This window comes from Maylandia zebra, linkage group LG15 (genome assembly GCF_041146795.1).
Source record: "Maylandia zebra isolate NMK-2024a linkage group LG15, Mzebra_GT3a, whole genome shotgun sequence".
Lineage (NCBI taxonomy): Eukaryota > Metazoa > Chordata > Actinopteri > Cichliformes > Cichlidae > Maylandia > Maylandia zebra.
Window position 1 is genome coordinate 18,210,853 of NC_135181.1, and position 23,329 is coordinate 18,234,181.

Below are 23,329 nucleotides of genomic sequence, written 5' to 3' on the forward strand. Positions count from 1 at the left end.
CAGCGCACTTTCTGTGCAGTATTAGCAAGTCTGCGCAGAGCTCCACACGCGTAAATGATCTGATGTCCTCCTGCTGACCTTTGTCTGATGGCTTTGACTCATCCCTGCTGGACCTCGTGGCTCAGTTAGTGGATGTTTTGTGGATAGTGGTCACTATAATTCCCATCTTTATATCTATTATATTAGTACTAGTTCTGCTCTTTTATTCCCATGCTTAATAAAGTTGATAATATTCCACGTTTAAGTACAAATTTATGACATCCACACTGTTCTCACACAGGCCACAAAACAGCTGGACAAAGAGCAGTTTCCCTGACTTTCATGTGTTTTGTGATGGTTTTATCTACCCATCCAAAACATCATTTCCCCAAACAGCCTTCTTTGGCTCATAGCTGTGTCCTACATGGTATAATTGCTCCCATCTCTATTTGGGGGAGACACGCTGGAGCTATTATCACTTCAGTACGAAGCTTTTCTGGTTGTCACCTGGAGGATTCTACTGATGCTTATCAGGGAAAACTTTGTGCACTTAAACGTCCAGTTTCCCAGAGCTTTTTATACTCGCTGCCTGACAGATTGCCTAGTCAGAGGCTTGCCTGGAACAAATCCACATTCTGTGGTGTCAAGTCATTAACTTCCCATTATAATCAAAATTTATTTCATAATGATAATTTGAAGCTAAAACTTGTATGTTGTCAATTTAAGCTTTATTTTACAGGTGTTATGACATAATCTTGTATTACACAACACTTTAAGCTTTTGAACAAATATATTCAAAACTAGACCATTTAACCATTGCTATACATTAAGGCAAACCAGTATGCGTATATCATGCTAAACTGAATTTAGATGGTAATTTTGGATCACAGTTGACATTTTTCTGAAAATACCACTGTTCAAACAATATGTCTGCCTATGCAAATTAAGTCTTTGAGCAAAATGGCCAGGGTACGGAGAGAGGACTTGAACTGACCACAAAGGACTGCTTGTCATCAATGATTTTTGCTGGAAGCTGCACAAGCTGGAAATTCTCAGTCTGCCTGTCTGTTGTGCAGGGATGCAACTTTGCATTGTATTTTTCTTCATACAACTCATTTTTCATTTTTTCTATCCAACTTTTTATTTTTGTCTCAATGTCTGTCTCTTTGTGTCTTTTTGTTTTAGGACACAATGACTATATCTGCCCGGCAACCAATCAGTGCACTATTGACAAGAACCGCCGCAAGAGCTGCCAGGCATGTCGCCTTCGCAAATGCTATGAAGTTGGCATGACCAAATGTGGTTAGTATGATTATATGTATACATTGTTTCATATTTCTGAAATATGGCTGGGTGGCTGTAGCTCAGGTGGCAGAGCAGGTCAGCCACTAATCAGAAGGTCGGTGGTTCGATCCCAGGCTGCCTCCTGGCTGCATGCCAAATATCCTTGGGCAAGATACTAACCCCATGTTTGCCTACTGGTGGTGGTCAGAGGGCCACCAGTGTCCGGCAGCCTCGCGTCTGTCAGTGCGCCCCAGGGCAGCTGTGGCTACAACGTAGCTTGCCATTACTAGTGTGTGAATGCGTGTGAGAATGGGTGGATGACTGAATGTAGTGTGAAGCGCTTTGGGGTCCTTAGGGACTGAGTAAAGCGCTATACAAATGCAGGCCATTTACCATTTAGTTCTGATAGAAGTTTTTGCATTTTGTTTTTCTGAATCCAGCCAACAGTAACTTGATGTTCTGATTATTACCTAAATAACTTGGTCATCTGATGATGTTTGGTTTATTTTATCTAAAATTTGAATGATGTGATTACTAATTATACAGTATTGATATTATACATATGCTTGAATATATTTTTCTAATGTTCTTGTTTACTTGTAAGATCAGTTAATTTCTATTTTTTCTGTAGAATCGTACAACAACATGACAGAACTATGTTTCATTATAGGCAAGAGCAAGAACAATATATGTTTTAATATTCCATAATGTTTTAGTATTTGTTTGCCTATTAATTCACATTTCATTAAAGAAGTCTTCATTCCTGCATTTGATCTGCTCTTGTAGTGTTTTGGTTAAAACGTGAAGTTTTAATTATGGGTATCACTGCAATGATGCAGGGATATCTGGATAGAAATAAAGTTTAATCCAAATGTTGTTCTTTAATATGGTTCCAGCGCTTTTACTTTAGTTTTTTTTCTACATATGAGAAATGTGATCTGGCTCTAAAAGCCACCACTGGCTCTATTAATCATTTCCACACAAAACAAATCTTTTCAACATCTGTTTGCAGTAAATAGGATTCCCATACTCTAAATTTGGATTTCAGTTTATTCCGACATTTTGTTTTCCAAGTAGGAACTACATGGTGCCAGATCTTGTAGCCTGTTCAGTGATTTCTGTCTGTAACTGATGGACTTGCTACTTGCCATTTTTGCTTTACCCTTCTTAACCCCCCAAAATTGCAATCTTATATAGAAAACAACAGCAAAATTTAACAGATATGGACAGTCTGGAACATGGGTTAAAATTGGCTATAATTTAATGCTTGCCTTGTTACTCACAGGTATTCGAAAGGAGCGTGGAAACTACAGGAATTCGCAGGCAAGGCGGCTAACCCGTCAATCCTCACAGTACATAACAGCTGAACCAAAGGGCATAACTGGACCAGCTGAAGGTTCATTAAATGAGCCGGAAAAACCTGCACTGACCCCAGAGCAGCTAATTGAGCGGATATTGGAGGCGGAGCCGCCAGATATCTACCTCATGAAGGACGTGAAGAGGCCGCTGACCGAAGCAAGCATCATGATGTTGCTCACCAACCTGGCAGATAAAGAGCTGGTTCACATGATTAGCTGGGCCAAGAAGATTCCAGGTGTTTGTTTTTGTGATATTTCAAAAAAAAAATTAGATGAATTTATATAATTAAAAATTTTTTTTTATCTTCTTCAGGTTATTCAGGTCAACAAAAATTCTAAATGAATGTGGAGAATCAGACCTTCCATTTTCATTGGTCAATCAGAAGAAAATGTATGTGCAGTGTCCCCATTCAAATCTAATAAAACAAAACGGGTCCAAAAATAGGGTTCAAATATCACTTTACCAGCAGATTTTCTCCGACTGTGCATGTGCAAAGTTACATAGCAATGTGGCAATACCACTTAATTAATGGTTCGAGCCAGAGTGCTGACACAAATAAGTGTTTCGCCAATAGAGCAATTCATGTCATGAATAAATAAAGTGTAGTATACACTGATGAAGAAAATATACACTTCTTTTTGTAATTTTTAGGCAACATCAATGTGATTGATTGTGAGTCTCCTATTCAACCAAATCCCAAAGATGTTCTGTTGGTTTAAGATCTGGTGACTGAGGAGGCCATATGAGTACAGTGAGGTCATCGTCATGATCAAGAAACCAGTTTGAGCTTTGTGATGGTGTGTTTGCCTGCTGCAAGCAGCCATGAGATGACGTTGTAGTTAGTACATTATAGTTTCAGTTATGAAGGAATATAAATGGTCAGCCACAAGACTTGGGTAGGTGGTGGCATTTAAACAGTGCTCAGTTGGTACTAAGAAGCCCAAACTTGTACCATTACACCAACCTGAACCTTTGATAGAAGGCAGCATGGATCTGTACGTTCTTGTTGTTTACACCAAATTCTGGCTCTAGCATCTAAAGTTTTGACCAGGAAAAGTTTTTCCAGTCTTTTCTTGTCTGTTATCTTGTGTGAACTTTAATCTTGGCCTCGTGTTTTTAGCTGACAAGAGTGGAACACAGTGAGCTGCTGTAGTCCATCTGCTTCAGAGACATATTGCGGATTCAGAGATGCTCTTTTACATATCTTGATTGTAACGTGTGATTTTAACAGTTGCTGCTGACTTCTTTTCAGATCACAATGTATTTTCTCTCTTTCAGACTATTTAGACTAGACTAGTGTGGCACCAACAACCATGCCATGTTCAATCACTTACATAACCTTTTTTTCCCCATTCTGATTTTTGGTTTGAACTCTCGCATGTTGACTTCTATACTTTCTTAAAAGCACTGAGTTGCTTCCATTTGAAAGCTGATAAGAGTCAATATTTGCACTTGACAAAAGAGCTGGTGAGTATATAGCACAACACACACAGTAACAAAGTTGCCATCATTAATCGTTAGTTCTCATTTACAACATTTTGATTAGTTGAATCTTGTATTAGATGAAAGCTTTTCTATATAAAACAAGGGCATTTCAAAGTGCTCCTGAAACAGCTGTTATTATGTCTAGTTTTCATGTTTGCTTGAGTTGAGAAATGCAATTGGTTTGAGATTATACAAAGAGTCTTTCTACAACATCAGTAAAAATTACTTTAATGATAACAGATCTAGGTATTTTATTCTTCTCGCTGAGCAGTTCACTGTCTCAAGACAGCGAATGATGTGTTTGTGGCTTGGCACAGTCATTTGTGTCTGCTTTATTTAGCGTTTGAGCCTGTAAAACACAGCAGCAGTGATGGAACTGGAGTCTGGCAGTGAGCTGTGAAATAACAATGTATCACAAAGGGTGGATTTCTGTAGCCTTGTTAATGAATTCTGACTGCTTGTGGTGAATTTAACAAATTTAAGCCTGAAAAAGTGAAATAAATCATTATAGCAAAGAAAAGAATTTAATTTCAAGCGTGAATTTCAAAGTGAATTGTCTGAATGCTCATTGTTGTCGTAGCCTGAGTCAGCAGCACAGGCCATACAAGTCTGTGGCACTGAGCAGTTTATTGGGAATGCGTGTTCATATGTATGCATAAATGATCATATTGAACGTGAGAGTAGCAGTACAATAATCTTTGTGTAATTTTGATTCTGACATGATTGTCGGTGCAAGTCGATTTAGTTTACTTGGCGTTTTGCAAAAAATAATTTAAAGAGTGACAGATCTTGTCAAAGCTCACAGAAAGCTTACGGTAACTTCACACCATCAGAAGACAACTTTCCTTCGCTAGGTGATCACATCAGTGGTCACCCAGTGGGAGGGAACCTCCATCTATCCATCCATTTTCTACCTCTTATCTGAGGCAGGGTCGCAGGGGCAGCAGCCTAAGCAGATGAGCCCTGACCTTCCTCCCTGGCCACCTCCTCCAGCGTTTTCTGGGGGAACACAAATGCAGCACTCTCAGGCCAGTTGAGAGATCTAATTTCTTCAGCGTATCCCAGGTCCAGGCATGTCCCACTTTCTCCTGGTGGGACATGCCTGGAACGCCTCAACCAGGAGGAACCCAGGAAGTGTCCTTGTCAGATGCCTGAAACACCTCCGCTGGCTCCTTTTGATGTGGAGGAGTAGCAACTCTACTCTGAGCCCCTCCTGGATCGGTAATTAGTGACAAAGGGCAGCCCTGGCAGGCCCTGGCACTGTTTGTCCATCGGGAAAAACTCCAGTGTACAGGCAACAAGCCGAGGGGATACTAAGATACCGACCCCAACCCACCGCCTTTCAGCAAGGGCTACTCCAGACTGAGACACAGTCAAGGCCTGTCTCGGGGACACTGGTTCCTGTTTTTTGGGTCTTTTTCATTTATCTAACTCTTAGTAAATTGTGAGGTGCCTCGTAATCAGTACTTGTTATTATGTTTTTTAACCTGTTTGCTGAGACGGTGCCGTGTTTTTGTTTTACCTTGTTGGTTCGTTAATCAGTATCAAGTCTCACATTGCTCTTAATGGCACTGCCTGTAAAAAGGTGGTCTTTTTAGGGGTTTTGCTTGTTTTAGGTTTTATTTTATTGTTTTTTATTTATTTATTTATTTTTTGGTTTGGATATTTTTAGGTCGGCATTCTGTTTTTGCATTTACGGACAATGAGATGGAAAAAATTGCTTCCAACCAAGTTGTTTACCTCCTGTTTCTCTTCATGCTGCTGCCTAGTTGCTCATTAGACTCGTTATTCAGGTTTCTGTGATATGCTTCATCTGCTCACAGCTATGTACTTTATGATTACATCCTTTTCTCAGGGTTTGTGGAGCTTAGTCTCGTAGACCAGGTCCATCTGTTGGAGTCCTGCTGGCTGGAGGTGTTGATGATTGGACTGATGTGGAGGTCAGTGGACCATCCAGGAAAACTCATCTTCTGCCCTGACCTCAGCCTGAGCAGGTACCACCTCCTAAACCTTGTTTCACTCGCCTGATTAGAAGCACTTGCTTCTAAAAAGAGTTATTGGTGGTTCCCAGTGTACTTACACACAATATCTTATGATAATACACCAAACCTCTGTATGTTTGTTTCTGTGTCTGTCAACTCCTCCTAGACCATCAGGGCTTGAGCAACCAAATCTGGCTCCTAAAGGTTCTTAGCTACATCGCATATTACGATGGCATCATGTTGCCTGGCAACCACCTAGCAATAGGCTACAACAACCCATTTTTAGCATTTAAGAACCTAAAACACCTATTCTGGGTTTTTTTTTGGTGATCTTTTCTGCCAGCTGAGAGACATCACTAATGTTACTCTCCTTCCTCTTGTGTAAAGTGCTTCAGAGTTAAAACAGCAGATCATCTTTTACTTCTTGGTGGGAGTTACATCTGTGTTATGTCTGGCTAATTTGTGGAGGTAAAAATCAAGAGTGTGATGCAATTAAATAACATTTTTGTCTTTTTAGAGAAGAAGGAAACTGCGTCCAGGGCTTTGTGGAGATCTTTGACATGCTGATAGCTGCCACAACCAGGGTGAGAGAGCTCAGGCTGCACAGGGAGGAGTACGTCTGCCTCAAGGTCATGATCCTCCTCAACTCCAGTGAGTGAGCATGTTTGTGTGGGCGGACATGAGGTCCACTCTCAGTGTCATGTGCTTAATGTGCATGTGCGTAAGTGAGACTGAGACTGTTTGTTTGTCTCCAGAACATGAACCCACAATGGGGTGTTAGATTGGTATCTCAGCATGTAATCTTGTGAGCCTACACATGGTAAGTATGTCCATAAACCAAATAACTAGCAGTGAAGACTGCTAGTTATTTGAAACTACACAGTGTTCCCTGTGTAGTTTCAAATAACACTGTGTAGTTTCAGTCTGTGCTATGAGGACTCAGAGGTTCTGCTAAAGTAGCTGGAGTAGCAGGTGGTACATAAGTGAAGATGAACACGGTCAAGGCCTCTCTGGTGAGATCATTAATGTTTTCTTTTTAATTGCCTCCACAAGCGAAGTCAGACTTTTGTCTGACTTTGCCGACTACAGAGCTGTTTCACCTTCAGCCCCAGAATATAAAAATCAAATGTTATTAAAAGTTTGTTTTTATTAAATCAGAGCTGACTAAAATGGCCAAGACTACAGAATATGGTTTAGATTCAAGTAAAAGCATTTACTGTCACATAGAAGAAAACCACATGATTCCTTGTGGGACCTAGTCACCCTAAATACATTTAAGATGATCAGATCCCAACAAACTAAATGTGAGGCATGGTGTGTTTTTGTGTAAGAAGTACTCTTAAAGTGTCTTTGAAATGGATCTATCTAGCATTCTTGGACTTGGACACTTAGCAAAAAGCACACTCATGCAATATGAGAATGTAATCAGTGTGAAAGTGTGATTTTTATTTATTTTTATTTGTTTAGGGCACTCAAGCCTCACGTTAGCTGGGATAATGTTAGCCTTTAACCAGCTGCTGTTGTTTAGCTGGCTTGTTGTCAGGATGGATGCATGTCTAATCTGTTGACTGTAAGTAATTGTGACAATATCGGGAATAAAAGAGCATGTTTATGCACGTTTTTGTGTTTTAGCACCCTGACTTTAGTTCAGGAGATGAGGCTTGAGGTGAGTAGGAAGAGGATTAGGTGACAGAGGAGAGAGAGCAGTGATGGAGGAGGAGACATGATAAGAACAAAATGATGAAAAATGTATTTAAATGTTTAGTGTTCATATATAGTTTAAAAAGAACTTTGTGACCTTTAAAATGAACTTATAATGCATGCTATGTATGTGTCCACTCATTCATTTTATTTGTTTTTTTTTGGGGGGGGGGGGGGTTGGTAGTTGTGCATCCGTACAAGAGCACGCTGCTTTTGGAGCTCAACATTTGTTTTGTAAAAGGAATGAGTAGGTGTTTGCAAACTATATTAAAGGCATTATGTTACGTTGTTATTAAGAAGTTCAACGTCTGGCATAGTTTAAAAGGAAAAAAAGGAGTTTACTTGATTAGTCAGTGGTTTGGGAGAGCAACCAGTTAAACCACCCACCCCACCACTAAGAAACACCTGTGGGTACTGTCGCGTTTTTTGTATGCAGTAAAACTAAGGTGTGTCATCCAGATCTTTGCACTGTACACTCAGAATACACACACACACACACACACACACACACACACACACACACACACACACACACACACACACACACAGAAAATGATCAACAAATGCATGGAGTTGAAGATCATACTACTTTATTTAGTCAATTTAAAGCCAGTCCCTTTGACATCTGCTAATTCAATAGCATGAAAGCCCCAGACCAGAGCCCCTGTGTTACTTACTAACTCTCAAACAGTGGAAAACCCCATGGTGATGTTTTGTGAATAATCTTTTTGTAGCAGTGGAAAAAACTAAAACCAAAGTAGCTCAGAATGTTCCAAAAACAGATTTAAAGTTCTGCTGCCAGAGATAAAAAGCAGAGAGATTCTAACCAAGCAAATGTTTAGACGAGATTTTAATGACCCTCAAAATGAAAACTACTCCTTAAAGACGGAGACAGGGCAGTCCAGTGTGTACAGACAAGGCACCATCTGTGAGACACTGTTCTGTACTCTACAAATATTTGAGCAAACTGTATGTTCGATGCTTTGGCAGGATGTTTCTAAATGTTTGAGCATGTCAGCCCTTTTCAAACTGTATTTGCAAGCACAACAAGTGTTTCTTTAGTGTTGAACAAAACACGGGGATTTTTCAGACTTCTGCTACCAGAAAGTTTCACAGTAGGAAAAGGGCTGCAAAATCAAATCAGTTTTTTTTCCCCTGGCTCATAATGCACCTCTGGGCGCAGACTACATGCGTAAGCACCTTTTGATCCGTTTATAGTTGAAGCAAAGAGTCGATGTTACCTTACCAGAAGTCTTTTGCTTCTGTCCTTTGTATTTTATGCCAAAGTAAATAAAAAAAAAAAACACTTGAAAAATATTTGTATTTATAACACCTGGTTACAATCCTTTGACGGAAGGCCAGTGGTTATTTTCGGGGGTGTTAAATCTTTTGTATGCATTTTAAATAAATTGTGGATAAATTCCATTTAGCTGGTTCAGTCTGATGTTACCGGTGGTGTTGCACACGCTGGTTCTCTGGGTCATCTGTCCTTTTCCTGCTGTGACCGAATCAAGATGTCTGCATGAAAAATCCAGTTATGTTTTTGCACAGTTTACAAAGGATAATGCACTTCAAAATGTTTTATTTACTTTAGCTTCCAACATTAAACTCCTATATTGATATCTGTAATATAGTCTTTACTGTGTAGACACACTTAAAGTGTATTTCTTCCCATTTGCTTTCCAGACATGTGCCTCAGTTCCTCAGACGGCAGCGAGGACCTGCAGAGCCGGTCCAAGCTGCTGCGCCTCCTGGACGCTGTGACAGAAGCTCTGGTGTTGGCCATCAGCAAAACCGGTCTCACCTTCCAGCAGCAGTACACTCGCCTGGCTCACCTGCTCATGCTGCTTTCACATATTCGTCATGTCAGGTAACAGGACCCAACATCATGCTATTAAAACCTGGATATTTTTAAAAAAGGGAGACAGATCTGTAAATGAATTTATTTTACAGCTCAGATTTATTCAAAGCCCTGCAGTGTTATGAAACACATTCATCTGACCAGATTGTTCCCATCAAAAGTCATTACGTTAACCTCTCGCCCAACTTTGTTTTCAATGTGCAGTAACAAAGGCATGGACCACCTCCACTGCATGAAAGTGAAGAACATAGTGCCTCTCTACGACCTGTTGCTGGAGATGTTGGATGCCCACATCATGCACAGCTCTCGTCTGCCTCCTCAGCCTCCTCAGCAGGAGGAAGATCAGAGTGAGGCTCCTGCCCGGCTGCACAGCTCTGCAAGCGGACCTTCAAATACCTGGATTCCCAGTAGCGCTAGAGCTGGAGGTGAACCCCAGTAGTCAGATCAGAATTCCGATGCGAAAGAATTTTCACTGCTTTGCACAAAACTAGTTCACGGGAATGATGAGTATCTTCGTAGGAACGAGAGCTGGATTCTCTGATCTGTCACTGGTGAATCTTTGACACGCTGTGCACAGTTTCTGGTGAACTTTCAATATCTTCAAAGTTAACCGCATGGAGCACATATCACGCTTTCAGGATTCTTTGCTTTTCCACTATATTGGCAAAAGACTAAAGCGAAACAGGAACAAACTGTCAAACCTGGTCACTCAGCTGTACTCAGATATGTGACAGGACCATTAAATCAGTCAGTCGACCAATGAAAACCCATGCAGAAAAACAGATCACAACTGATTTGATCACACCTCCCAATGACAGTATGTCTTTTTAAACTGATTAATCAGAGCCTGTACAGTTTGCTGGAACAAGCAGCTTATGTGTAACTGATTCCCAAAAACAAGCACCTGCAGAAAACTCACACTTTAACTCTGAGTTAAAGAAATCTTATACTGTGAAACTTACAGTGCTCACTGGCGTGTTTTCTTCAACAAATCTCAGTTTGTGTTTCGACTTTGTGTGTGTAGATGTTTTAATGCTTAAGTGGCTTTTCTATACACATGGACTTTAATGTCGAGGCTGCAACAAAAGACTGTTGTTACTGATTATTGCTGATTACTTAATCAGTTTATTGTTGGGTCTATGCACTAAAACACTTATGATTTCCCCACAGACCAGGGCCACGGCTTCATCTGCTAAGTTTTGTCCATCCCACAGTTGCAAATGAAAATTTATTTAGTCGATGAATTTCAAAAATCCATTGATTTTTATTCTTATATTTATTTTGAAGATGGAGATGCATGAATAATAATAAAAATGCTGTTTGTACCCATGTTTAGACAACCCAAGGAATTATGACACATACATAAGATAATACTTTATATCCTCGTGTAAGGGATTCAAATTTAATCAAGACTGCAGTATATCATCACCTTATAACACAAAGATAGTTAAACTTCTGGGATATCAATCTGTCCACTTAAGAAGCATAAGCCATTGTGAACATCATCCACTTGCTTTGGTGCAACCAGTTGCGCTGTCTGTGCAACGATGCAACCCCCCCAACATGAACTGGTTTGGCATGTGGTGGCCTTAGACCACTTCTCTCTCCTTATGCCTCCTTACAGATCTTTCTCTGGTGTGACTTTTTTCACTTGTGTCACTGCTAGTGACACAACGCAGCGCCTGCTGCACAGGCAGTCTAATTCCTCCAGGATGGCACATTCATACTCGCTGTTACAAGAAGGTTTGCCGTGTCTCCAGGAGGATGAATACTAGGAGACGGGCAATTACCCAAGGGGAGCTGGACAGGACAGTAAAAGGGGTATCAATGCAGCAGCTGAACTGATATCGTCTTCTTATTATTGTGAGGAAGAACAGGAGGAGCCCTATAAAATGACCTCCACTGGACTATTCGAGAGCATGTTCCTGGCCAAACTGTCAGATGGTTGATAACGCTCATGCCACCACCTGCAAAACCATTCCCTTCTTGCAGGGGTTGCCATTTACACCAAAGCAGGTGAAATAGATTGATGATGGATTCTGCTTCCTGACTGAACAGATTGATGTCCCTGAAGTTTACCTGACTATCTCTGATATTGTGATTATTGAGCGTTACCCTCATTTATTTTTTGAGTAGTGTATATGATCATTAAAGGCAGTATTTGCACAAAGCAGTTACTTTGTTAGCATCTCATGTATTTGTTGAATCGCTCACAGAGTTGTTTCATCTGGGTTAAAATTAACGAGAGAACTCCAGCTAAGAAGGTGATTTCTAGCAGAACTTAAGCTAATTGGCAGTGAATGTGGCAACTCTGATTTTCTTCTTTAGCTTAAAAAACAGACATGAAAACAATTCCTCAACTGAATGCTGATTTTTTTTTTTGTTTTGTTTTTTTGTTTTTGTTAAATACAGTTATTTGAAAAAGAAAAATATCAAGCTGTGTTGAGCTGGTGCCTTCACTTGCTCTCAATGTCTGTGCTTTATTGTCAAAGATGCCTTACTGTTGCTCTTATGCCAACGTAGCACTTCAAAAAAAATTTCTATTTTTGTAGTTTTGAACTTGCTACAGTTGCTCTTTGTGACATGATGCAGCTTCAACAATCAGGATCACTGCAAGGTTCATCAAACAGAGGCCTCTGGACCCTCTGGACTCTGGTCTTTCTGTACAGCCTGTGCTTTTACTCTCATCAGCCTTTGTCACCAAACTGTTTAAGCACTGCACAGATACTTCTTGTTCAATTCTGGGGAAAATGTTTGATGAATGTATAAATCAGTAAAACAATACGAAAGAGGAGCCTTTGTCTTATTTGTTATTTATCAAACGCTGTGTTTTGCCAGCTTGCAAATGATCAGCAGAAGTAAATGTTAATGACTATTTAATTTTGAACACTATCTTTAGTCTAGACTACAAAATTATTTTTTGATAAAACAGAGATACTATAACTACCGGTAGGTAAATTTTAAATTGGAAATTTTTTAAAAAGTATATATAAAATTCACAAACTCGAGAAAGAAAAGCACCAATTCATTTTCTTTAGCCAAAAATGATTGGTGATTTTGGGGCAAACAAAACGAATCCTATACAAAGGGTAGTGTAAGTCACAGAAAACAGATGCCGGTGCCACTCGGATGGAGCGGGTCATGTGTAGCACAGTGTTCTCTGAACCAAATAAAATCTTTTAAAAGAAGGTCCCTCGAGTAGACTTTCCAGAACTTCCAGTCCTAATCTCTAACTGCGATTAACATTGATGTTATCCCTGAGGGTTTTGTTAGTGCAGCAGAGTACTGTGGGCTTGGCTTGATAAATGAAAACGGGTCCTTTTCAGGGACCCCTCTTTAAATCCAGCATCTGATCAGCACTGCTTGAACACCAGCAGAGGCCTCAGATGTAGGATGTAGAAGTAAGAACATGGCAGAGAATGCGCCCAATGATGAAAATAGCAAATAGAACAAAAATGAGTGAAGTGGCCGTCTAAGATGCTGGGTTTTTTTTGTTTTTTTTTTTAAACAGCCATGTATTACTTCTGCCAAGTATGTTTTCTTTTAGATGGGATTTGCAAGTGTGCACGCGGTTTGAATGAATTCTAATAAAACTTTGACCTCAGCTGATGGCCTGCCTCTGGCTCCTTGTTTGCAGCTTCTCATCCTCATTACAAAAGTACATTTTGTGACATAAACACACATATGCTCACACCTACAGTAGACAACACAACAAGATTGTTAGTTTGTGTATCCATGTTCGTTCATTTGGTTTTTCTTACAGCTTTGGTAGTTGAAGACACTGTTGTGTTCTTCCACTTGTGCTCTGTCCACTCTATTCTTATCTTATTATCCATTTTCTCCTTTTCCTGTACTCTTTCTGCTTGTTAGCTTGGCACTGCCATAGCACACATGCACTGGGAACACAAACAAGAGGAGCCTATAGAGTCTATAGAGATTTTTAGAAAAGCAAATATGTTTGGCACAAAGGTGCATTCAGGTTCTGATTTAGATTGCAAAAAGCTGACAGACAAGATGCTCTTATAAAAAATAAAAAAAAAACTTGTGTAGTTTTTCTGTAGTGTTTCTAGCCAAGGTTTGGCATTTCCCCTGTTTGGTAGCATGGATACCTCAAAAAAATAAAATAAAATAAAGGATAAGCCAGTTTGTTTAAATCAGTCAACATTTACTAGAGGAACAAAGAAATGATTATAAATCCACCTTTTCAAGTTATAAATAAGCATTATATTATTGCTTTATGTACATAAACATCATGCTGAATCTACAGTGTTTCAACAGTGCAAGGAGGCGTGGAAATGTCCACTCACAATCTAGTCAAGACAAAATCACATCTAAAAAAACTCAGTATACAAGAATGTGTTTTTTCTTTTTTTTTTAAAAAAAGACTTTCAGCTGGCTTTTTATCAAATACATTCAAATTTAATCAGCGCTGTTCTGCAGAGTTCAGTCGAGCAGGCAGGAAAACATTAAATGAAATGTGAAGAGTTCATGAAGTAAATGAAATATAAACATGCAAATCTTAAAAACACAAGAGTTCAGTGTCTGGCTGGATTAAAAAATAAACAAAAAAAACAGTTTAGTCGGTGAAAAATCAAACTGTATGTAAATGATGGCTGTAGCCACCCTATTGCTTACTTTTTCTTGGTGTTTTGAAGTGGAGGATGATGAATCGTCATATGGTAGCCACTTGTCAGTGACACTGCCCTAATCTGTACTTTAGTTGGGCCTTTCTGTACACAATGAGCATCATGTTCTATTAAAAAAGTGAAAACAAAATGAAAACAAATGAAACTCATCAGAAAAGTGTTTACTGAGATCGCCACTCAATAAGACGTAGGGTCGTTTTCTCATGCACTTCTATATAACCTGACTTTTTTTTGCCACCATTAGAAACGATTCAGGTTTAAGGCACTTGTGCACTTGCTTCACTTTTCAGACTGAGTTTGAAAATCCACTGTGGCTTCGTCATCTGTCGAATGAATCATTATTCATAATACGTAGCTTTTCTTTTTTTTAATGCTGTGATTTATGTGTTCTTACCTAATTAATAGGATAATTACTGTACCTCACTAGAAATAGATTCGGTGACTCGTCCCTCATCTGATGATAATCCTTGTGTTGGAGGATGGTCGGTGGTCTCCGAGTGGCAAAAGTGATTGATTTCCTGAATGATGTTAAAACCTGGGGGGGTTTTTTTGGCATGGTGAGTTTTTTCTTGATGGAAAGACAAAAGAGCTGCTGGCAAATCTTTACAGTTTTCAGTCTTCGGGAAACTGAACATGACAGCATGGTGACATACGTTCATCCGTTTCCTTTAGAAAGTTTCTATTATCGCATGAATATTACAATCAAGTGGGCGGTGGGCCGTTGGTGTAATGCAACATGGGGTAGAAGGACCGGGCGAAGTTATTGGTAAGGGTGCAGCTGGAGTCACTTTCCGACATTGGAATCAGGCAGGGCAGGAGCAGGAGGAGCAGTAGCAGGAGCTGAAGAGGGAAGGCGGCACGCAGGGCCCGGTAGAAGAAGGATCGAGGGGGAGACGATTCCCGCTTCTCTCTGCAAAACACATCATATTTAGTGCAAGAAGACATGAAATACAAACAACGTTATCTGCGCTGCTACTTACCTTTGAGTGGAGGAGCCTTTCTTTGAATTTCCAGCCTCCTGAGAAACACTTTGACACTGGGCGGCTGTAGCAGATTCACAGTCCTGAGGTAAATAAATCGTCTACGTTAATATGCTGTAAAAAAAACATTCATGACAGCTCTTGGATGTGCAGAAAGAAAATATTTTGAGCTTTTACCAGACGTTGCCGCAGGTTGCTGAGGTCGCCGTCCACCTGCTTCAGGAGCAGCTTCAGCTTGCTCCCCGTCACGTGGAGTTTCTCCCAGGCCTCGTTGCTCTCCTCTGTGCCGTCTTCAGGCTGGAGTTGAGACCACAGAGTCTGAAGGGAGGCCTGATGAGCCTGCCTGTCCTGCAGCTCCTTTTGCAGAGCCTGCAGACCACAACCAACAAAAATAGTAACTATTTCTAGCATCAAGCTGAATAAATGACTGGATAAAACTTTTTGACTTCACATGCTCAGTGTAAACACAGTGTCAGCAGCAGATCTGTGAGGACAGTACTTTTTTTCAATTTGTTGGGTAACCAAACATGCCTCTCTGCTTACAGTGAGGGTGTTGCTGTGCTGTTGCAGCGCTGTGAGAGTCGTGTCTGGGTGGCCGATGTCCACTGCGTAGCGTCTGCTCTCTGCGTGAGCGAGCCACAGCAGCAAAGAGTGGAGGCTTTCATGAAAGTCCTGTATGGGAAAAAGTTAAAGGTCATTTGTTACAGTGAAGCAGTTCAGCTGAAACCTCAGCTCATGTCATTTTTGACATTTTAATTTCTACTTACATCAACTAGATTTTTTTCCCTTCCAAATTATGGTAGGAAAAAAACATTTTTGCCATCTGCTTTTCAAAAATAGTTTTCCTCTTTAACCTCCTAAGACCCGAACTCTTCCATGGCATGCATTTTTAATTTCTCTTTGATACTTGGGCTGATTGGGGCCCGATGAATGTAAAAACAAAGAATTACCAGATTTTTGTTTACCTCATTTTTGTTTTTAAGAAAAATAAGAGCAGTAGATAGAACAGTAGCAGTATAATGTCCTCGTAAGTGGATATCAGGCCCTTGTAGAGCAAAATTGAGTATTTTGGTCTAAACAACCCAAAATGTGATGTCCACATATGTGGACACCAGGTCCTAGGAGGTTAATACTTTGCACACTGTATGCTTTACATGCACCAACTTCACCAAGACCTCACCAGCCACTATATTAGGTACAACTTATTATTAACGCAAGAATCTAATGAGCCAATCACATGGCAGCAAGACAACCTGCTAAATTTCAAAGAGGGCATCAGAAAGGGGAAGAATGGTGATGTTGCATGGTTGTCGGTGCCAGACAGGCTGGTTTCTTGAGTCTTGAAACCTCAGTCTTGTTGCTGACCATGTTCACTTATTTATGCTTTCAGCAATAACCCAGCATGCCACAAAGCTCAGATTATCTCAGACTGCTTTTGTGAACATGTCAATGAGTTAACTGTACAAAACTGACCTCCACAGTCACCAGATTTCAATCTAAGAGAGCACCTTTGGGATGTGAAGCCGACAAATCTACAGCAAATGTGTGAAGCCATCATGTCAATATGGAGCAAAACCTCTGAGGAATGTTTCCAGCACCTTGATGAATTTATGTCATGATGAATCAGGGCGGTTCTGGAGGCAAAAGAGGGTCCAACCCAGTGCTAACAAGCTGTAACTAATGAAGTGGCCAGTGACTTTATTTGCACCAGCATTTGCATGAAAGTCATTACACAATTATCACTGCATAATTCACAATAACACTTAATACTTAATTAAGATAATACTTAATCTTAATTAAGTATTATTTATTAAAATTGGGAAATAATAATGTTATCAATAAAATTCAAGTTGAAAATAGTTTTGTCACTTTTTTCTTGTCACTTGTCAAAGATTCTGCAACTTCACAAAAATCAGTTACTTGTGAAAGCTTGTTTGAACAGTGAACATTCATCAAAGTGTTAATACTGCTGTTATCCTTAAGTTTAGAAAGGTTTTAAGATGTGAATAAAATATTTTTCAAGTCTTAAAACAAGTCTCGAGTTTTTTTTAATAGTCTGTTGTGGTATTTCCTCTTACCTGGCACTGCATGAGCTTCTTCCTCAGGCTGAGGTCCCACTGCTGGAGGCCAGTACACGCTCTGCTCCAGTCTCTGTTCATACTCGTCAGTCTCTCCTGTGCTTCTGGAGCTTCCTCACTTCGCAGGTTGACTGACAGCATGATAGACTTGTAGTGAGTAAACACTTTCTGCATCTCCTGCAAAAGAAAAAAAAAAAAAAGCAATCATCCATTTTTTTATTTTTGCCTTTTTTAATGATCAAAACAAATTCCTCTTTTTTATGTTTAGTATTAAATCTTACCTTTAGTTCTTTAGCTCTGGCCTCCATCTCCTCAATACAGGCTGCTGGGTCAGGCTCCTGAAGGCGGTCCAGCTCCGGGATCACATTTTTTAACCAGGAAGTAATGTTGTCGAGATCACACCTGAGCTGCTGAGGCTCCTCAGAGCTGTCACGCTCACTGCATCTGGACCGTGCCTTGAGCAACTCCCAGCGTTCAATCACACCTAAGAGTACACGAACATCTTTGAATGTAAACATATGCTGAAGATGCTCAAGCTCACAGAAATAAACAGCAGCAAAGGGGCCAGTTAACAGAGGAAACAGAGACCAAACTTGCATTGCTTTTTTCTGGATGCACGTCTGGGTTTAAAATGCTTTCACTGGCTAAACTGCTGCAATGTTTATAATTGTTTCCTGCCAAAGCTCTGCAGTCTAAGCTAATGTTCGTGCACTGATATTAAAGCACTAAACACCACTCAGTGACTCTTGTCCAACCCCTCCCTCTTTTTTTAAACTACTTTCAAGCATTTCTTCAAGTTAGAGACTTTATAAAAAAGATTGATGTAGCTGAAAAGGAAAGCTGATGTGGAAGTGCAAAAGAAGTACTATTTCTAATAGCCAGTAGGGGGCAACCTATTCAGTTTCAAAATGAAGCAATAGTATTCCGTGAGAAAATGAACCTTCTGCTCACTTGATTTATGCGCTAATGCTTCTGTGTTTGGTTTATGATGTCACTATTTTGGTCTTACTGAAGACAGTACCAAGCTTATTTATAAATTATGGACACCTCTGGATAAAATAGCAGAAGAAGCAGCATACAATACAGGGCGTGGCTCTAGTCCAATTGCTTACTGATGCTGCGTCTACACAGAAAGTGATTGACAATGAAGTGATGACTCGACACCACAGAGCATTTAGTGATATTTGGCAACTTCAAGTGACTAGAAGCAGAAAAATACACGGCAAGTATTGAAGCGACAAGAAATGAGACCACAAGATACTGCTGACTCACTTAAGAAATGGTAGTAAACACACTGCTCAAAAAAATTTGAGTAACCCTTTTTAATGAGAAAATAGTATCAAGTCAATTAAACTTCTGTGATACTGATCAGTTTCCGCTGCTTCGGTGTTAATGAAATTACCCTCAGTTGCACTGAAGGGGCAACAATGAGGCAACCTTCAAAAACAGGAGTGGTTTTACAGCTGGAAGCCACTGACATTTTTCCTTCCTCAACTTTTCTGACTGTTTTTTCACTAGTTTTGCACTACTGGTAACATGAAGTGATACCTGGACCCTACACAGGTTACACAGGTAGCTTAACTCCTCCGGGATGGTACAACAATATGTAGTTAGCACAGCCCAGAATGAGCCCTCAGCCATCAAAGAGTGCTAATAATATTATTTAAAAAACAAAAAACAAAAACGCAAACCTGCTTTTGAAAACAGTGTGATGTCACGGTTACTATGGCCTACTATATCCATCATTTACATACAGTTTATAGTTTACCTGATGTTGCTGATTTTTGCAAAGCGTTCAGCATCTTTGAGGCTCACCTGACTGTTTGTCTGAGGCACTCAGTCCCATGAGACCGAACTCCTCCGGCTGCTCCACGTCATCCAGGATCAGCGACACTCTGTTGATGCTCTCTATGCTCCTGCTGCACTCAGACATGAGACTCAGCTGGAAACAAAACAAACACACTTTAAGTTATTACATCTGGAGGAGCACACGGTCTGCATATTTTGTCTCAAATGCATTCCCAAAAGTGAGCTATTATTAGTTTAACTACTAGAGAGAAGTTTTTGAAGCGTACATATCCCGGCTTTAGAGGGGTACTGGTCAGAGTGGGTGTGGCCTCAGTGTGTCCCTCTGTATCAGACTCAGTTTCTCTGTCTCCCAGTGCCTGCCATCTCGGAGAGTCTTGTACAGCCACCGACCTGCTTGATGCTGAGATGCAAAAATAATAAAAAATGAGTCTTTGTCAGTATTTTCCAGTAATGTTACATTTAGATATACTGTATTCTCAATATTATTATAATATTTTTTATTATCTTTTACCTATTTTGACATATTTTTCAGTGTTGGATGTTCACAGTTTTAGATGCTCATTTGCAAATATGCACACACAAAAATGCTCAGGTCTTTCTCAGACTTCTCTTTGGAATAAAAAAAGTGGAAACATGCTATTTTAATGGAACTGCAGAATAAAAAAAAGGGAGCTGGAAATAAGCATTAGGTCTCCTTTTAACTGCAGGACACCAGCTTTCTGCTAAGAAACCATTTGGTCTTAACTTTCCTTTGTGGGAGTTTTTGGATTGATTCACTGTAAGATCTGCATCTGGCATTTACTACTGTCTCTTTAGCTGATGTGTCTGGTGTGATCAAGCAAACATTCGAGGTTCAACTACAGTGAATCAGATGTATTCAGATCTACTAAATTAAGTACATCTGGAACGTAACTCGAGCAAAAACAAACAAATAACCCTGCAAACAACAAATCAAAGATCTGCATGGTGGTGTTTACTCAGTGCTTATTTCACATGTTTGAGCGGTAAAAAGAGGGATTACAGCACAAAGAGCCAAGTAGGCAAGGCCACAACTGGAAAACACCTGCATAGACTGGTAGGAATTGTTATTTATCAAAGGAAATTGATAAATAACAATAATGTTATGGATGACACAGCACAACATTTTCCTACCTCCTAGTGTTACATGCACTGTAAAGTTCTAGAAACTAGTGGAGGACAGTGAGGTGGGCAAATGTGAGTGTGTTGGAGAATTGCAATATAAAAAAAAGACAAAGATAAAAGAGGATGTTGGAAGAGGATGAAAGGATGAAATGAAAGAGGCTGAAATTAACACAACAAAGTTTGGACCGCTGAAAGTAAGATGTAAAAGAGAAAAAGGGAAGACATAAATTCAGATAACGATAAAAAATCTCCTGAAGAAAAAAATAAACCCATTAAAAGTGCAAAAAATATTAAGACCTCAAATAAATCAATCATAAGCAGACCAGGACTTTGAAGTGTAGAGACTTTGGGCATTTATATTACAAATATACAAGAAAAGGACACTCGAGGTGTTTTTTCCTTAAACCAGTAAAGTATCCAAGTGGAAGAGACAGCACAACAAGCATTTGGATGCCAAGTGATACATGAGCAGCAGGAAGCTATTCTCTGGAAATATTTCGGCATGAAGAGCAGAGCGGTGAGTGCTGAAGATGCTCTTGAGCCTACCCAGTGACGAGGCGAGCGGGGCCTCTGAGGCTTCGATAAATTCCTCCAGGGTCTCAGTCAACTCCACCTCTGCGAGGAGAGAGGGGTCAGACTAGAAATCTCTTTAAAACAAGACATCCTTTCTTCCAGAATCCAAACTAAAAACTGAAAAATGAGAGGAAAAGGCTCAAACTTGTCCAAGTCTTTTGGTCTTTTGGATTTCTTTCTTTGTCTGCTTGCCTCCTTTTTTGCAACATTGAACATTGGTCTGCTTTTTAGGGCTCCGATGGATGATGCTGTGGATCGTTTGTCTCCATGCTTATGACTGAGCTGTGGTTTATGAGTCAGTTGTTTTTTGGTAGTGAATAACATTCATTTTCAGCTGGTGTGAAAACTAAACAACCAAACAAAGAAAACTTTACATCTCAGCAACCTGACATTTTTATAATAATACTGATTACTGATTTTTAACTCACAGCCTAAACTACCGAGTTTGAACTGTCAAGGCAGAAATGTACATGTTTATCCTCTCTAATTTATTCAGGACATCTGCAGATTTTCCCTGTTTTTAAAAAATGTGCGCTGGGCTTTCGTCTTTGTCTTCATTGGCAGTTAGTCAAGCAAGTTTCACACAGTGACTCATCACAAAAACGATGCAAGTTAAATGCTGAGTTGCTCTCAGTCTCTAGAACTTGATTTGGCTCTTTGTGATTATGCAGAATGACAGCAGGAGTTACTTGTTAGTTGTATGTTTTGTACCTCTTATTAACTCCCTTTTTAACTTTTATTTTACAGGTCTGGGCTGACCCAGGATGTCTGTCAGCACGACTCTTTGGGGTTAAATTGTTAGAAATAACACTGTAACACTGTTATTTATCTACTACTTATTTATTTTGGTGCTTTGGTATAAATGGGGTTGTCTTTATCTGTGATCAGAGCAGCTGCCTCCCAGTGGCCAATATTGGAGCCTGTGGTGGGCCAGTTCTGCCCCCCGGGCCTTATGTTTGACACCCTTGGAGGCAGACTTTAAAGATACCTGACAGCGCACTGAAGTAAGCTCCCTCTTCCTCGTTCTCTTCCTCTTCCTCATCATCCTCATGTGATGATGACCCTCCTACGTCTACGGTGTGGTCCCACTCCAAAGCCAGTGAATCCGGTGTCTCCCGCCCTGAACGCACCAGGGGTGAGGACAGCAGGAGAGTGGGTGTGGCTGGAAGGCTTCCAAAGCTACGCCCAAGCCACGGTCGGCCAATCAGCTCCAAGCTTGATTCCAGGGAAAAGGTGGTAGAGGGGATCTCTGGTTCTTCTGTGATCTAGGACAGAGAAACCAAGCCAAGTGTGAATGATACATACCTGTCCTTACACTGGTAACACACACCAAGTCCTTGTTAGTTTTAGAACTGCCTCTCACATGTTATGCATAATTTGAAAAAATTGCATAGAATCAAGCAATAAACACATGCGTATGGATCGGTGCCAAAAACTACGAACATATCTGGAAAATATTGTGCTGGATATTTAAAATAGGTTTAAAAACATGGAACAAAAAACTGCATGCATGTATAAAAGTCATACAAAGGAAAATCTATAAAATGATAAGGGATATTTTTTTATTTATAATATGTTAGACATTTTGTTATATCTGCTTGAATTAGACTGGAATCTGAAAAATGTGTGCGCCTAGGCTTACAGGGGGTTGGCTGAGGCGCTGATGGAAGCGGACCAGTCTCCTGAAAACTTCCTGGCAGTAGGAGTGCAGTTCCTCCAGCTCCTCCTCTATCTTCGCCGCATCCTGCGGTGAGCTCTTCTGGATCAGGCCCTCTCCAAACACAATCAGTCCATCAATGCGCTCAGTGTTCAGGGTGATCTCCTTCTGGAAACTCTGCAGGAAGACGAAGGGATGAATGAGTGGACAGAGATTGAGCCTTTAAACCCAAAGGAACAAAACGCAGCTTCTGATAATATCTGTAAAAGCATTCAACAAATAATTCTTTCCAAAATATTGCCATAGCTAAAGCCAAGACCTTAAGCATCTTAACATGCAATTCTTATAATCACTAGGAGACATGGTTTTGTGTGTGTACAGTACATGAGCTGTGCCTCACATTGAGCTGCCGTATCTTCTGATGGACATCGCTCTCTGAAAAGTGCTCAACGTTGGTGAGCTGCAGATCGAGGTTGGTCAGCCACACCAGCAAACTTTCCCTGGTCCCTTCAAATTCCTCCCTCTGACTGGTGAAATACTGTGAGAGAAGAAAGCAAAGCAGTTCATTACATCCTCTAGTGAAAGCTTGACATTAATGCCAACTTGTCAATTTAAAATAATAAGCCGGAGATTTACAGTAAAATGTGCAACACAAGACAATTTCAGCTTTTATAAAAACAACTGGAAACATTTGACTTTTAAAACGAGGAGAAATCACATGGCGTCAGAATTAAATGTATTTATGACATTTATTAAGAGAAACAGCCCGTTTCATAGATCAACACATTAGCA

General features: G+C 40.2%; 2 protein-coding genes across 14 annotated transcripts in view; one reads left to right on the forward strand and one right to left on the reverse strand.

Annotated features, from left to right (window-relative positions):
* The window catches only part of esr2a (estrogen receptor 2a), a 28,382-nt gene extending 15,127 nt beyond the window's left edge, over nt 1-13,255 (forward strand). For all 5 annotated transcript variants that reach the window (XM_076874046.1, XM_004550575.4, XM_004550576.4 and 2 more), the window contains 6 exons: nt 1,165-1,281; nt 2,549-2,857; nt 5,963-6,101; nt 6,607-6,740; nt 9,477-9,660; nt 9,856-13,255. In XM_076874046.1, the coding sequence (XP_076730161.1) occupies nt 1,165-1,281; nt 2,549-2,857; nt 5,963-6,101; nt 6,607-6,740; nt 9,477-9,660; nt 9,856-10,090 (1,118 nt within the window). In that variant the 3' untranslated portion in view covers nt 10,091-13,255. The remainder of the gene's footprint in view (nt 1-1,164; nt 1,282-2,548; nt 2,858-5,962; nt 6,102-6,606; nt 6,741-9,476; nt 9,661-9,855) is intronic.
* Nucleotides 13,256-13,795: 540 nt separating this feature from the next.
* The window catches only part of syne2a (spectrin repeat containing, nuclear envelope 2a), an 88,099-nt gene continuing 78,565 nt past the window's right edge, over nt 13,796-23,329 (reverse strand). For 8 of the 9 annotated variants that reach the window (XM_023152059.3, XM_024805180.2, XM_024805177.2 and 5 more), the window contains 12 exons: nt 22,938-23,075; nt 22,523-22,714; nt 21,869-22,145; nt 20,854-20,922; nt 19,431-19,564; nt 19,171-19,297; nt 17,637-17,839; nt 17,356-17,532; nt 15,821-15,949; nt 15,455-15,646; nt 15,278-15,360; nt 13,796-15,207 (listed from right to left, as the gene is read on the reverse strand). In XM_023152059.3, coding sequence (XP_023007827.3) covers nt 15,000-15,207; nt 15,278-15,360; nt 15,455-15,646; nt 15,821-15,949; nt 17,356-17,532; nt 17,637-17,839; nt 19,171-19,297; nt 19,431-19,564; nt 20,854-20,922; nt 21,869-22,145; nt 22,523-22,714; nt 22,938-23,075 — 1,929 coding nt within the window. In that variant the 3' untranslated portion in view covers nt 13,796-14,999. The remainder of the gene's footprint in view (nt 15,208-15,277; nt 15,361-15,454; nt 15,647-15,820; nt 15,950-17,355; nt 17,533-17,636; nt 17,840-19,170; nt 19,298-19,430; nt 19,565-20,853; nt 20,923-21,868; nt 22,146-22,522; nt 22,715-22,937; nt 23,076-23,329) is intronic. The other variant, XM_024805178.2, reaches the window with a different exon arrangement.